This window comes from Siniperca chuatsi, linkage group LG9, assembly GCF_020085105.1.
Source record: "Siniperca chuatsi isolate FFG_IHB_CAS linkage group LG9, ASM2008510v1, whole genome shotgun sequence".
NCBI classification, from domain to species: Eukaryota; Metazoa; Chordata; class Actinopteri; order Centrarchiformes; family Sinipercidae; genus Siniperca; species Siniperca chuatsi.
Window position 1 is genome coordinate 21,718,525 of NC_058050.1, and position 15,922 is coordinate 21,734,446.

Genomic DNA, 15,922 nt, shown 5'->3' on the forward strand with positions numbered 1-15,922 from the left:
TTGGACAAGGTTAAAAAAAAGATGTAATTTTGTCTGCTGCCACTAGACGGTGTGAGCGGTGGTGGGGGGGCTAAATGACTGCCCATAATAACCACCAGACATGACTCATTCAGCGTGGAATACCACAGCAGCTACAGACAGGTCTCTGGCAGACAAGGAGCAGAAATCTGACCCTGTAGCAGAGTTTGTGAATGGGACAGGAATGAGCAAAACCAGGGTAGATTTAATAGAGCTCCAATGGGTTTCAAAGATTTAGGAGTTTTAAAAATTCATCAAGTGTTTGGTTTGGCTTATTTATGAAAGTCAAGTGTCTAAGAGGTTAAATACTGATAAGATCAGTTTGACAAATAAGAAGCTCCTTTCTCTCTCACAGTTTCTTTTTATTTCAATTATTTAATTTCCCCATTGGTTCAACGATTCTCTTGGCAAAAATCCGGCTCATCAAGTCATCATGTAGAGCTCCTAAAGGACAGCACAGGAACAACATATCACCTTGTCAGATATGATTGTAGCTCTGATCATCGTCATTCTTGCCCAGACTTCCCCGTGGAGAGCACCACTCAGTTTGAAGACTAACACATGTTGGACAGTCGAATCCTTATTTGCTTATGTGGAGTCCATCCAAGGCTGGAGGGCCTGGAGGGCCGTGAGTCTAATCTGTGGGCATAACATAGAAATAACATATTGTACAACTTAAAGTATGGCAGGGGAGCACACTGTGAGCGGTCACATTACATGAAAACAGCAGGCAGGAAGTGTTTTGCAACAGCGGAAAATCTTCAGGTCCAGTGTGACCACCAGACGGTCACACTTCATCTGGCCTGGAGGCTGCGGTCAGTGGATGGATACCTTCCCTACCGTAAGGGTTGGATGCTTTGTCATACATTTGTCCATTGCTCCCTCTCACACTTTTTTCTCTCTCCTCTGACAAACTTAACACGTATCTTCTTATAAACCTTTCTCCTCTTTTTATTCTTTCTTCCTCCTTTTCCTCTCAACTTTCTCTGCCTTTCATCTCCTGTCTGTCTGTCTGTCTTTTCTTTCTTTCCTTCTTAGCAACCTTACCTCATCGTGTTTTTGACACCCCCCTTCTCCTACCTTCCCCTTCAAACTTTCTCATTCCTCCCTCCCTCACTCTCTTTCTCTCTGTTTGTGGTCAGTCACACTTAATCTAGCTCCATCCATCTGTTTCTCTTCATTCGTTTAGTCCGGTCTGCTTTCGATTAAGATTACATCAGGCTTTGACCTATTAGTGTGCCGTGATCCTTTTGAAGTCATTCTGTGGTTACAGGTTAAGCTCAAAGCCCACCACTCTTCTTACTCAACATAATACAGACAGTATTTGGAGGGGGAAGGTTCTTAAAACTTTTCAGCCAGGGACCAAAATGACTTTTTTCCCCCACAGGATCATTAAATCATACGATTTCATTCTTGTCATGTGGAGACCCACTGGAGGAGGGCCTGCGACCCATTTTGGGTCCCAACCCATAATCTAACCTAGCAATCTGTGAACTGGAATATATTGTTCATTTAACCTCATATCCTGAGGATTTTGATTATATTTTAAAGGTAACTTTTCCAACCAGAGCATTTCTGTTCCTTATTAGGGTTGCTGTTTAAAGTCGAGTTCAGATTCCGCACTAAACATAATCCAGACCTCTTTTTTTTTGCAGAACAAAATTATGTTGTTTTTTTTAGAGGGAGTCCTGATAGCCTAATGGTTAAGCCACATACCACATCATCACAACGTCCACGGTTTTGTCTACGGTGCATCTATAACCCCTCTCTCTTCCCTTGTTTCCTGTCTACCTCTATACCATCCTATCTAATAAAGGGGAAAATGCCAAAAAATCATCCTCAAAAAGCGTGATTGTTTTTAGGACCCACATAAGGAACATTTTGTGTCTTACCTATTAACCTAATACTCAATAAAACCACTAATGTTCCTGTTGTTTTTATGTGAAGCCGACCAACAATTTTGAGGCTTGCGGATCCTAAAGTCTAGCAGGATATAAATCGGACATACATCCATGTTTTCTAACATCAGCATTGATCCCTTATATTGCCCCCCTCCATCATTTTTGATTAGTCGGCTAATAAGTAAGTCAGCGTTCATTTCCAGATGTAGATCAAGATATCATCTCCGAAACCTTAAAGTTAACCCCCCCTTCTTTCCCTGACTTGGATGCCTTTGAATAGAGATTGACTGAAATGTTAAACTGTACATCATCATTACTCCTAGGTCAAAGCTGGGGTAAGTAGCCAATTGGCCGAGTCGTGATGCTAAACTGACATCTATTGGCCAAGTTGTGGCAGGGTAGGATGTTAAAGTCATTTAGACTCATCAGGCTAAGTGGACACAGTTGACTGAGAGGTCTCGAACCTCCCCACGCCTAGTTGTGGGTAGTTTTCTGTGCCAACAATTCTCATTTAGAGCAGTGGATGAGAGGACATCTGGGCTGCCGAGTCAATGTCTGCTTGACTTATGTATATTAATGTACGCCAAGAGGCCTGAATTCATTTAACAAATGAACCATACATGTCTGCCTTTCTAACAGTCAGTCAATCATGATGGTCAAAGTTTGCACCAATATTGTGTCAATGTCAGAGTAGAGTGAAGACTGACTCGCTTTTACAGTGCAATAAATCTGATCACTGAATATTCTGCATGTCTATTGACCAGGATGAATATTTAGTTAAAGGGACAGTTCACCCCCAAATCAAAAATACATATTTTTCCTCTTACCTGTAGTGCAATTTATCCATCTAGATTGTTTTGGTGTGAGTTGCCGAGTTTTGGAGATATCGGCCGTAGAGATGTCTGCATTTTTGAATATAATAGGACTATATAGCACTCGGCTTGTGGTGCTCAAAGTGGCAAAAAAATACATTTGAAAAACTCAACAGCAATGTCTCTTTCCAGAAATCATGACCCGGTTACTCAAGATAATCCAGAGACCTTGTTGTTTCAGTTTCATGTAGGAACTATTTTCTTTCTACCAATAGGTCCTACATGAAACTGCTCACAACAAATCTGTGTTTATGGTTAATCCATAATTAATGTTTCTTTGAGACACTTTGAATCAAAACACTGAATCTTTTGCTGTAATGTGAGATTGCTTGATAACATATTTTACTGACTACAGGTTAATGACATTCAGTTAGAAGAGACAGTTGTAAAAGTGACAAGATCACAAGGCTGTCACATTTTCACAATAACACAAAGTAGGAAACCAGTCATTACATCATTGACCTTAAAAAGCAGTTTCAGTGGGAGAAGTGGAAAAAATTGAAAATAGAAACAGTTCAAAGTTCAAAAGATGGAATACAGGAAGGTAGCTGAAGTAATTTCCTCCTCCTCCTTCTGCCCCTTCCACTCCTCCTCCCATTTCCTACCGACCGATTCTGATCACCATGCAACTCTCACCGCTATAGAAAATCACCTCCATCACTGTTCGGGTCGCACGCATCCCTCAAACCCTGTTCTGTCTGACTGACTGAGGTGAATGACGATACTTTAAGGGGTGAGTGCTCCACATTTAATCTGCTGGATGGAGTTTATCCTGATAAATGTTTTGTTCACCTCTCTGTCTCCCTGTGCTTTTCTCCTTCTCCGGTGACATTACAGAGCTTGTGTCAGCGGAGATGTTGGCAGGTGCATTAGTTCTGGGCATCATCCTTACATCTTTACCAGGTAAGAGAAAAACACATCTGAAATTATAACTTTCTTTCATCATGAGGTGTAAAACTTAACTGAACAAGGTTTGATTAAATATTCTTATTACTTAAGGGGATGAGAGATGAACTGGCAGGCTCCTTAATTGTCTGATATTTGTATTGTATTCCCGATATTTCATAAATGTGTCACACATACTGTAAAACAATAGTTAAAAATTGAATGACTGACTTATTTGATCCATTATGCACATAAGGTCCTGCAGCCAGGTGCCCTTGCCTTTACGCTCAGGTTATTTATAAGTATTGATTGCCTTTTGTGCAAGGTAGTCAGCCAGGCAGGCAGTTAGCAGCACAGGACGACACCACGGCTGCACACTGAGGCTCACTCTCACTGCTTCAGTTTTATGAGTCACTCTTCTCTGAGCTGATTAGAGCTGTGGTTTGACAAGTTTTTCTCTGAGGAGCCACATTGAAGGAAAACTTTTACTTGTGGGCAATTTACACTTCTTTTCGTCTTCAAGTATGTACTCCCGGCCTAGACCTTTGGTAGCCAATGTTAAATGGCAAGCAATTTGTGGGTGTGACAGCCTGTAGATATGGATGCTTATTTGTTTGGAAACCTGAATTGGTCCTTGATAAAAACATGAGAACAAATGGTGAAAAGTGTGAAAATACTGCTGAGTGTAGACATCTATCGGCCTGGTCTGCTTTGCATACATTTGTAGGTGAATCATAACAAATGTTTGGTTATTGTGTGCATGCTGTGCTCAGGTATACAGAGCAGGTGGAGTGTGTCATTTTCTAGGAGGGAGATCTGTGTGTGGGCAGGAACAACTGTCACTCTGCCCTGCCGTTATGACTACCCATCAGGTATCAAATCACTGTATAAACCTTCTCTGTTCTATTGTGTCATTTCATTTTTGTATTTTAAAAATCTAGTTTTTATTTATAAAGCCAAAAAATGCTCTGGGTGCTACATGTGTCCTAGTTCCAAGCAATTAAGGTGAGCTCAAAAACCTAAACCTTGTTATATTTTGCCACTTTTTTCCTCCATAATTTTTCTTCTTCATCATCATCATCATCATCATCAATACAGTGTTCCTTGCATTAGATACTATAATTTTGGAAGAGTTTGAATTTTGCTGTGGTTTTCTTTAACTTTACAGGTCACACTGTGAAGCGGGTCATGTGGTTCCGTGTGTCTGCAGAAGGTCGCAGGGAGTTCACTCACCACACTGACCCGAACCAGATCAGCCTGTCGTACCGTGGACGTACCCGGTAGGAGAAACATACAGTGGTTTTTGAAAGCTGACATACTGTAATTGTGAAATAATCCAATAAATGTATGACAAATGAATCATGGCTTCCAGCTACATCGGGGGCAGCTATTCAAGCTGTTCAGTCCAGATTCGAGTTGTGAAGCTGAGTGATGCAGGCCAGTACCACTTCAGGTTTGAGACAGACCAACCACTGGGGAGATGGACCTCCCCTAACACCATCACTCTCGATGTAACAGGTAGGCTCATACTAACTAAAACGGCTGTCTCAGCTATGACAAATGTTTTGGCTCATATCAGTCCTGCACTGGACTCATGCAGCCAGTGTTTTTTTTGCATGTATGAATGTCTGTGTGTGTTTCAGACCTCCAGGTCCAGGTGCATCCAGCAAGGCTCGCCAACATGTTTGGCCTCGGAGAGACTGTGTTTGTAGGCTGCCAGGCCAGAGGATGTGCTGCTCCAGGAAGGAGCCTTGCACTGTACAGGTTTGTTTTCGTACATGTGAGTGTATTATTGGTCACCCAGACAGTGGTTCAGAGCATATATTGTAGTTAATATTTAAAAAGCATACTGTGTGTTACACTGTCGATATGATATGATGCTCTGCACACAGAAATGGACTAAACCTCGGCTCCTATGAGAAATGGATGATTATCAACCGCTTTGACCAGCAGCATGCTGGAGCGTACGCCTGTCGACCGATCCCGCCACAGAACGTCCAGTCACCATCCCTCTCCCTGGCTCTGGGACGTGAGTAATCTCAGTCAACCAATCAAGCCGACCAAAACAGAAAGTTTTCACAAAACTTGCTCACATCTTAACAAGCTTTCAGAGGGTGCATCTGGAACTAGTATTGCTCTGATGTGTGTGAACACAGAAGCACAAGTAGCTAAAACTTAGACAGGTAGAGATTTTCTGAATATGTACTCATTTCTTCCTCAAATATCTTTCTTATCTCTCACCCCCGTTTTCACTCTCTTCCCCTCCAGATGGCCCTCGCTCCACCTCCATAGCAGTCTTCCCAGTAGGGGAGGTGTCGGAGGGGGAGTCGGTCACGCTGACCTGCAGTAGTGACGCAGCTCCACCTGTAGAGAGCTTTGCATGGTTCAAAGGTACAGGACAGCATGTTGCCGTTTACCAATTACACAGCACATGATGATACTTACTGTTCAGTGTGCACATTCACTGGCTGTGTCGTGGATTTGAGCTAACTGATGACAGTGAAGGTCCTTTAATGATTTGTTGAAAGATCATGTTTTCCTATGAACAGCTGAAGTTTTGGAAGTTTCCTCTAGAATTAAAGGACCTTTGAAGACAAAAAAGTAATTTTTCAAGTAGAGTATGCAAATCTTTTTATCCACTTGTCTTTAGATTATGCTAGTAGTGTGAATTAATGTGTGCACTAATCTGCACGTGTGTCTTTGTCTGCTCTCCAGACATGGAGAGTGGCAGCATCCCAGACAGTTTTAGGCCTCAGCTCCGCCTGTCCCACCTCAAATACACAGACAGAGGAGAGTACTTCTGTGTAGCACGTAACTCACTGGGAACAGACCGCTCCAAACCACTTCTACTCAATGTCTCTTGTAAGTTTGTTGGATGTATTTATTATTATCACAGGCAGGGTGTCTTCGCTTTCAAACACTTGCACAGTTTAGAATCCAAACTACATGCTTAGATCAGAATTAAATTTTGAAAGCTAAAATCCTTTGGAAACCTTGTTTCTATCTTAGGTCCTGTTGTGTAACTCTGCCAGAGGTTAGTCTGGGTTAAACTGATTAGGCAACAACTCTATTTTAAACTCTGGTCATGATGGGAATGTTCTATCATATGGATTCAGTTGGAAGTCATACAAACAAACAAACTGCTGATTTTTCATACTTTTACTTTACTTTTGTTTCTAAGAATATGCAACAAAATGCAGTAGAGCTGAAAAGATTCATCAGTTAATCTGAAACTATTTTGATCGTCAGTTTTTTTAAGCAAAAATGTCAAGCCTTCACTGGTTCCACCTGCTCAGATGTGAGGATTTGCTGATGTTCTTTGTCATATATGATAATTAACTAATATATTATCAACCAACAGTCAAAAACCCAAAAATATTTACAGTGTTTTTCCTGACTCTGGTCCTGCTTAATGGCTACTTTCCTTACTTACCTTCATACCAATACTAAAAGGTCCGCAGGCTGTCACTATATCTACCATTTTTACTTGTGATTAGCTGACTTTATCAGCCACACAGCACGTTCGGTAGGCAGCAGTGCTGGGGAACATAATAATAAAGGTGCTCCTGCTTTTCCCTCTGTCTGTTTGTCTGTCTGCCTCTTTAGACTCTCCAAAGAACACACGTGTGCTGCTGAGTCCTCCAGGTGACATCAGAGAAGGCTCATACGTAAACCTGAGCTGTGTCAGCCACGCCCACCCTCCTGCCAGCAGGTCTGACAAATACCTCTCCTCCAGGTTTATCAACAAGCTTTCTACCAAGTAATACATGATGCTGATGCTGAACTGAGTTTATGATGCTGTTTTTCAAGTGTTTTGCTGTTTTTGTCATCATTATCATGATTCTTGCATTTGTCATTGCCATCTTGAAATGTTCTCTTTTTCTATCTAATTTATTACATTTTTAAATTCAGACTTTCACTTTCCTTTAAGGTATTGTAAATAAGGACTGGGCATATGGACAAAACCATTTAAATAATGATAAATATTCACCTATATAAAATCCAGCATTATATAATCTAATTATTAAGGAAAGCATGTTAAGTATATCATTGCAAATTGTCCAGTCCAATAATCATTTTCATCATCATCATCATCATCATCATCATCATCATCTTCACCATCCTCCCTCCTGCAGGTATGCTTGGTATCGTATCCTAGGTGACCAGGTGTTGGCTAAAGGAGCCTTCCAGAATCTGACATTCCCCTTAGTGCGTGCTCACCATGCTGGTCAGTACTACTGTACAGCGTGGAACCGGTTCGGATACCAAACCTCTCCTGTTGCTACACTCACTGTACTTTGTAAGTAGTGGCTGTGTTGTTTGTGTGTGTATGTACGTCATCGTTTGGGAGTCTCCTGGATTGAGATGATTTTTATCAGAGCTAGGTTTGCCTGTTAGTTATAAATACATATATTTAACTGAGGGCATGCTACTCAGTGACAGTGTCAAATGTTCTGATACACAGCCTCTTCTCTCCTCTACACATCAATACCTCTAAAGTTTGTCTCTTTCTCTCCCTATCTGTCTTTCCAGCCACCTCTTCTCAATCTCCACTTGCTCTTCTCTTTGTCCTGTCTCTGTCCTGGAGAGATTTTTCTTTCACAAATGATGAGAATCTCCAACTTTCCTTGTCTTCAGTCTTTGTTACTGTACTCTTTGTTAAACCTAAATTCAATACATACTGTATATTATAATCAACATAAGATTTGACCATGGGGTTCCCTCAAACTCCCCAAACAACAGGTGGTATCTCCATACCTTGATCTTCTTCATACAGTACAAATTACTGTCATATTACATTTGCAGAACATAATTTACATGACAAAACCTTCCTTAACCCTCTGTATCTATCTGTCTCTTCCTCTCTCTCCAGATCCTCCTAAGAACACCTCGGTTCTGGCTCGTCCCTCCAGTGTGGTGGATGCTGGCCGACCTTTGACCTTGACCTGCAGCAGTCAGGCCAACCCAGCAGTGGACAACTTCACATGGCACCGCTTAGCTCTGCATGGGGGCTCTGTACAATGTTAGCATCGTAAAAATGTGGTTCCTCTCAAGGTTAACATTACCAAATCATCAATACCTAACTCTATAACCTGTGGTAAATGTTTGTAGTCAGTAAGGTGTCATGCTCTGTGTGCCTGTGGACTGTCTGTTGGTTTGTGTCCTCCATCACTCTCTGAAACAGTAAGTGGATCTTCTCCCTTTCTGTGCTCCGTGCAGCATGGGGCACCAAGTCCGGTCCTGTCTTCACCTTCTCAGAGGTCGGCCCTGGGGAGAGCGGTCAGTACTACTGTGAGGCCAGGAATCGAATCGGAGCCCACAGCTCCCCCGTCCTCACCGTACGAGTCAGAGGTACATAATGATTCATGCACAGACTGTTCTTTATTTTTCAGACTGCCTTCTGTCGTGTTTTGGCAATATGAAAAGAAAGCAATTTTTGTTTGTTAGTAAAGTTATAGAGTGAAATATCTCAACAACAATTGCCAGAGATTGTTGTACAGACATTTATGTTCTCCAGAGGATGAATCCCACTGACTTTGGTGATCCTCTGACTTTTCCTCTAGCGCCACCATGAGGTTCACATTTGTGATTTTGAGTTACATGTCTCTAAAGCTATTGGATGGATTGCTATAACATTTGGTACACACATTCATGTCCCCCTCAGGATGAACTGTGATCACTTTTGGGGTGATCCCATAACTTTTCATTTAGCGTCATCATCAGGTCAAATGTTTAATTTGTCCTATATTTTGGTTTATGAACATAAAGCTTCAAGACTAACAACATTCCCATCAGCCTCAGCTGTACTTTGTGTTCAGTGCTAATTAGCAAATGTTAGCATGCTAACATGCTAAACTAAGATGTTAAACAACACCAACATTATACCTACTAAATATCAGCATGTTAGAATTGTCAATGTGAGCATGTTAGCATGCTGATGTTAGCATGTAGCTCAAACTGTGCCTTAATACAGCCTCACAGAGCCACTACAAGGGCTATATTCTCTTGTAAAATATATACTCCACTAGCTAGACCTGCAAATGTAGCAAACATTAAAAGGCATTAATGAAGTGGTTATATGCTGACTTACTTATTTCAACTGGCAGTAGAAAGTAGCAAATCTCTACTATTTCTATAAAAATGTAATGGTTAAGTTAACAGTAGAAGTTCGGACACTTGCAAGAAGAATGAGGAAACTTTACGTGGTGAGCTCTTTAATATTATAGCAACCTTTGAGACTAAAAAATGTTACAATGGATATATTTATGTGGTGATTTTCATGAGTTGTGAAGGTGTCAGGCCTTTAGTGGTTCATCTCTGCTGACAACTGTTCCATTCCCCTTTACAGTAGAAGGTTGTACCATGACTTTTCTCCTTTTTTCTGAGTCATGGTGCATGACATTGTCATTTTTAGAAGTGTAATGGAAGAGATGAGGTGTCACTGATAAGCTTAGTGAAACACCCCTGCCCCATTTTTATATCTATGTTTCTAATTATCTCAGACAATGACCCAAAAAAAAGTTTCAAGTGTTTCTCTGAGTTTATAGCACAAGGGATGTTTGGATAGGTTTCTGTGCATTTGAAATGATGAGTGATGAAACCTCCCTGTCACTATCGCAGCATGAGGTCCCTAGTCTTGGTTGTGTATGGTCTTATGGTTTCTGACTGTTTTTCTATGAGTCATGGTGAGTCATGTAAAGCCATTTCACTATGAGGGGAGAGGAAGGGGTGATGAGGTGTTGTGGAAAACTACTATTTGGGTCTAGACAGCTGAAGAAGTGGAGTTAGGTTTGGAAATGACAACTGGAAACACAATTCTCAAGTCTAGACGCCTGCAAGATGATGCACAGCCTTTTTCCCGTTCCTCTGTTTCTATTTTTATGTTTATAGTTCTTTTTTTAGCTTGTTTTTTTATTCATCTCATGTTATCTCTCATTCCCTCTCCTTTCTTCTTGTTTCTAGTCATGCTGATAACCTTTATTAACCTCCCAATGGCAGGTCGTCTTAAGGTCATTGCCTTGGCATCAGCAGTAGGCGTGTCTGCTGGACTCATCACTCTCACAGTGGCCATTATGATCAGGTGACAGGAAGCACACTGCTATTTACTCACTGCTAGATGAGCTAGTTCTGTACTCTTCCACATAATAAAAAAAATGTTTGCAGGAGGCTGATCTTCAAACAGCCAGTTCCATGGTTTATATGCATTACTTTTAAGGTAGGAGTCACCATTTGGTAATGGTTTGATAATATTGTCCCTGTGTCTTCACAGTAAGAACATGCACAGAGTAGACATGGAGTCAGGAGAAGTAGCAAACAAGGTAAAGTACTTATTGTTATTATTATTTAACATTTTTATTAAAATTACTCAACATCCTCAGTTTTTGTTTAACCTGCAGCTCATAGTTCAAAAACATGCTTCATCCAACAATAGTCAGGATAGTTTCAGTTATGTACCATTGCAATTTAATCAACAGTTAGACTTGTTAATTCAAAACAACAAGTTTGAACCTTTCCCTTGTTCTATGTGTGTGTGTGTGTGTGTGTGTGTGTGTGTGTGTGTGTGTGTGTGTGTGTGTGTGTGTGTGTGTGACCCCAGCGTCCGTCAGTGACAGCTGACACCATGTTCTATGAGTCAGCCCAACAGACCTTTCCAGTGAGAAAGGGCAAGATGTCGGACATACCGGTACGCAACTCAGTGCAAAATTTGAAAGTCTTATATAACTATGGAAAATAATGACGATATGTTACAAATTATCGTAATTTTTGATGTATCTATGTGTGTATATGTGTGTGTGGGGGGGTGGGTATTACTAATGTTGTGGGACATAAATCTGTTTACACAGTCACATTGTGGGGACTGGCCTTCCTTATGTGGACAAAATGCAAGTCCCCATAATGTAAATCATATAATTCTAGGGTGAAGACTTGGTTTAAGGTTAGGTTTGGTTTAGGCAAGCAGTGGTTATGGTTATGGTTATGGTTAGGGTAAGTCTCCAGGGAATGACTGTCCAAGTCAATGTAATGTCCCCAAAAGTGATGGAAACATCTGTGTGTGTGTGTGCGTGCACGCACGCAGGAGGAGCCAGAGGACTTGAGTGACAGCTCCCACCCCGCCATCGTTCCTCTGAAGGATGCTCCACCAATCACAGAAGTTGAAAGTCACAGTCCTGCCCCCAACTGCGTCACTGTCCACTACTCTAAGTTGTCCAGGTGAACACCATCTTACTCTGTCTCTGCCACTTTCTGTCTCTTCTCCTCTCAACTACACCCATCTCGCTGTCTGTTTCGCTTTCCGTCTTTCTTCTTCCTTTTTTCACTTGGCAACATTCTGTCATTTTTTGTCTCCCATCTACACCAGCTGTCTCCCTACAGAGCTGTTGACCACAGCAGCAATCTACTGTTTCATGTCTTGCATGTCACAGATTTTATTTTACAACTACACTGGCCCTCTTGCTTTCTTCTTTATCTTCCTTTCATCACCTTCTCTCTAGTCTATTCCTTACACGTTCCACTCCTTGTCTTTTCCTCTGTCTTTGCTCTCTTCTGTGATATCCAACACCTTCTCCTGTTTATGACAGGACAGTAAATTTCTCATCCCAGTTTTGGACATTAAAAACATTTTAATGGTTCTGGAGCAAAATGAAGGCCTGTTTTTATGATTTGATCTGAGTCAGATGTCTAGATGGACTCATATGGTTGCTGTTTGTTGTTGATGTTGGTTCAGTAGGGACCAGGTGCAGATCCACAGCCTGCCACTGGGGGGTGATAAAAAGCCAAAGGATTGCTCCAAAGTTGTTTACACTTTACTGCCCCAGCCTCGCCAGTGACCGGGAGAAAAAGGCAAATCAGGTATGACACTTTACAACTCTTAGTTTTGTCATTTAAAAACCTCAGAGGTACAGTTTTGTCTAGTTTTGTGTATTTTTTCACTTGAAATGGTCCCTACATAATTTTTATACATGGGTGTGTCAGGACTATGATCACCCCACATACAGCAGGACGCTCAAAATGGATGAGGTTTTCCATTAATCCAGCAATGTTGTGCTCCTGAAAGAAAAACATGGCGCAAAAAAAGGATTAAAAAAACCTAAGTTTGGCGTTTGACGGAGTTTACCTGTTTAGCATAATAATGTAGAAAATACCTCATTGGTGCAACAACCAAAACCATGCAAGAATGCAAGAATAAAGAACCAAAAATAATTTAAACAGTTTAATGACATGATAATTCAATTATTATGATCAAATTGTGTTTTATTGTTTTGTAATCCAATAATTTGCATTCAGTTGTGTTTCTGCTCTTGTCATTCTAAACTATTCTATTTTCTCCCACTGTCCTTTCCCACAGCTGAACAACACATCAGCCTTTTCTATGTGAACCAGTCACTTTACTTCCATTCACCCAGAGAGGACTGTGGGACAGGAAACGACTCCTTGTGAACTCTGACGATGCCTTACGCTGTTCCGGGTCAGCCATGTTGGTATGGATTTTCCACAGTTCACCAGACCATGAGGACAACATGTGGTCCAGGTGCTGACTAGGAGACCAGCTCCTAAACTATGTTGCATGTCCTTTTTTTTCTATGCATTTTACCACTGTATGCTGCCTGATGAACCAGAAATGCTTCAAAACAATTTTTCAAAACAAAACAAAAAAGGGAAAAAGTAACATTCACACTGTTGGTCATTTTGCTTGCATTCATATCCACAGTACAGGCTGTATCTACTGCTGCTTTTTAGTTGATAGTTGACACTGAAATTCCCAACCAAGTAAATGTAGATGACACAAGTCATCTACATGTGGTTTCTACAGCATCATTTGCATCCTCTGACCACTGAAAAGTGATAATCATTTGTATTCAACATAATTGTCTCCAATAAAACGAAGACATACTAGTGGAAAAAAACCTGTAGAAAATGATTTGACATCTATAAAAAAAATTCAATATTTGAAACATACATATTTCCACACTGTATTCAACAATGTTCTGAATTGTTAACAAGCTTATTTTGATTGCTGATGCTGCAACATGTATTCACTTGATAGGGCTTGCTTCCATTAAACCTTTCCATTTTTATGTGGAGTAGGCAAAGCCAGCAATAATGCAAAGTACATTTCGTAGTTTGTTACACTAAAGAAAAATAAAACCAACATATCTTGTAGCTCGAATGTATGTTGCAATTTTTTTCCACAGCCTGTTGAGAGTGAGGAAGCTGTATGTCAGCAGTTAGATCAGAGGGATTCAGTAAATGGTTTTAGATGAATTTAGACCAGAAATAAAAATCGGATTGTGATTTTCTCTCACAGTAGTAAAGACTTTTTCTGGCTTTGTGAAAAGCATCTTACAGTCATTCGAATCAGCTAAACTTATGCCATATTAACTTAACAGCTTCTTTCATATCAATAAAAGTGACTTACAGTAAATGTTATCTGTTTTGGTATGCTGGTGATATAAAAGATGTTTGGTTGTTTAGCAAGCACTGTTAACAAAAAAATACGGTGACAATAAAGACCTGTTATCAAAAACAGCAACACGCACATTTTTTTTTCCTGTGTTAAATCCATCGCAGACTACTAATTTGAGTGTCACATTTAATAAATGTTCTCTTTCTCCTGCTTCCTCTATTCATTTTGTCTTTCATTCCTCTTTGTTTTTCCAACGTACTACTGATACAGAGATGTTATTTGACCAGTTTATAATGAAAATAAATCCATTGCAAAGAAGTTACTCATGGCAAAAATCATGGCTAATCTACTCATTTAGTACTGATGTGGGACAGAGGATTGTGGCATTTTACCTCACACATTTGAGAATTTTCAGCTCAAGAGGGTGTTGCTACTGTCACGGATACGCCAGGCTCCACCATCTGTTAATCATCCACACCTGCTCCCTATCACACTCCTGCTCCTAATCACGGCCAACATATAAAGCCCAGCACTCACCTCAGCCAGTTGTCCGACCTCGTTTGGTGCAAGGACTCCCCATGCTACACAGCATATTTCCTACGTCCCTTCTCCAGCAATCTCCCTCTCCAGCGATCCCCACACCAGCAAGTCTTCCCTCCAGTGGACTTCCCCATCTCCATACCAGCACACCTGTCTTCACCTACTAAATGCTAATAAAGAACCCTCTGTTTCCATATCGGTGTCTCCTGCCTGTCTGTCCATAACAGAAGGTCGGACCAATACCGAAGGACTAATACCAGCACTCCCTCAGTCACTCCGTCACCTCCCGTTACGCCATGCCAAGGGCCAGACCGGCGCCCATCTTTGATTCGGTGGTGGAGAGCAACAGCGTCCTGTGGCTCTATCCATTGGCGCCAGAAAAGCAGTCCACAGGGCAAAATCCATACCGGGGCACCAGTCTGGCTCAAGGTGGTCCACGCAGTCACCAGATTGCTCTCCGGTCTGCCAATCATCAACCTACACCCCGATCTGCCTTGTCGATCTGATCTGTCTTCAGCCTACTAACCAGCTACTCACCCGCACCGCTGCCCAGCTGCCCAGCTGCCCAACCGCTCGCCTGTATCGCCGCCCAGCCGCTCACCTGTACCGCAGCCCAACCACTCGCCTGTATCGCCGCCCAGCCGCTCACCTGTACCGCAGCCCAACCGCTCGCCTGTATCGCCGCCCAGCCGCTCACCTGTACCGCAGCCCAACCACTCGCCTGTATCGCCGCCCAGCCGCTCACCTGTACCGCAGCCCAACCGCTCGCCTGTATCGCCACCCAGCTGTTCGCCTGTACCACCACCCAGCGGCTCGCCAGCTTCTCCGCCAGCGGTTTGTCAGCTCTGCCAACCCCTCTGCTCGCCGGCTCCGCCGCCCAGCAACCAGCCAGCTCCACTGACCTGCTGGATTGCAGCAGACAGCACTCCCTGCTGAATTTCAGCAGACAGCACCCCCTTCTGGATGGCAGCAACTCCTCGCTCCCGGACTCGACTCCCAGCCGGCTCGCAACAGCATCCTGGCCCCGGACTCCCTGCTGGATCGCAGTCGCCTCCTTTCCCGGCTGGATCACACCTTCCCATCACCAGCTCCCTGTCCAGCTGTCCTGTTGCCTGCTCCCTGTCTGGCTGTCCCGCCGCCGGCTCATGATCTGGTTTGCCGGCCTCCAGAGGGTTCCCGCCTTCGCCTCAGGCCTCTAAGGGGTTCGCCTTCGCCTTGAGCAGACTTTTTGTCTGGCCCCGGGTAGTCCACCCAATGGTCCACAGCTCCGCGCCAGGCCAGTCCCTGGGTCGTCCACCTGA

The 15,922-nt window shown here is 42.4% G+C and overlaps 1 protein-coding gene across 2 annotated transcripts; it reads left to right on the top strand.

The window, feature by feature from the left end:
• The first annotated feature begins 3,166 nt into the window (after positions 1 to 3,166).
• On the top strand, positions 3,167 to 14,259 carry si:dkey-33i11.1 (sialoadhesin). 2 transcript variants are annotated; one of them, XM_044206641.1, is made up of 19 exons: positions 3,167 to 3,524; positions 3,629 to 3,694; positions 4,450 to 4,548; positions 4,845 to 4,956; positions 5,049 to 5,194; positions 5,320 to 5,440; positions 5,569 to 5,705; positions 5,945 to 6,067; positions 6,392 to 6,538; positions 7,283 to 7,388; positions 7,813 to 7,976; positions 8,550 to 8,699; positions 8,897 to 9,028; positions 10,640 to 10,757; positions 10,947 to 10,995; positions 11,274 to 11,360; positions 11,754 to 11,887; positions 12,402 to 12,526; positions 13,023 to 14,259. In XM_044206641.1, the coding sequence occupies exons 2-18, from the start codon at positions 3,646 to 3,648 to the stop codon at positions 12,502 to 12,504; spliced, it is 1,977 nt and encodes a 658-aa protein (XP_044062576.1). In that variant the 5' UTR covers positions 3,167 to 3,524; positions 3,629 to 3,645; the 3' UTR covers positions 12,505 to 12,526; positions 13,023 to 14,259. The 2 variants fall into 2 exon arrangements, with proteins under 2 accessions (XP_044062576.1, XP_044062578.1); XM_044206643.1 differs by having other exon boundaries at positions 10,676 to 10,757.
• Positions 14,260 to 15,922: the final 1,663 nt, after the last annotated feature.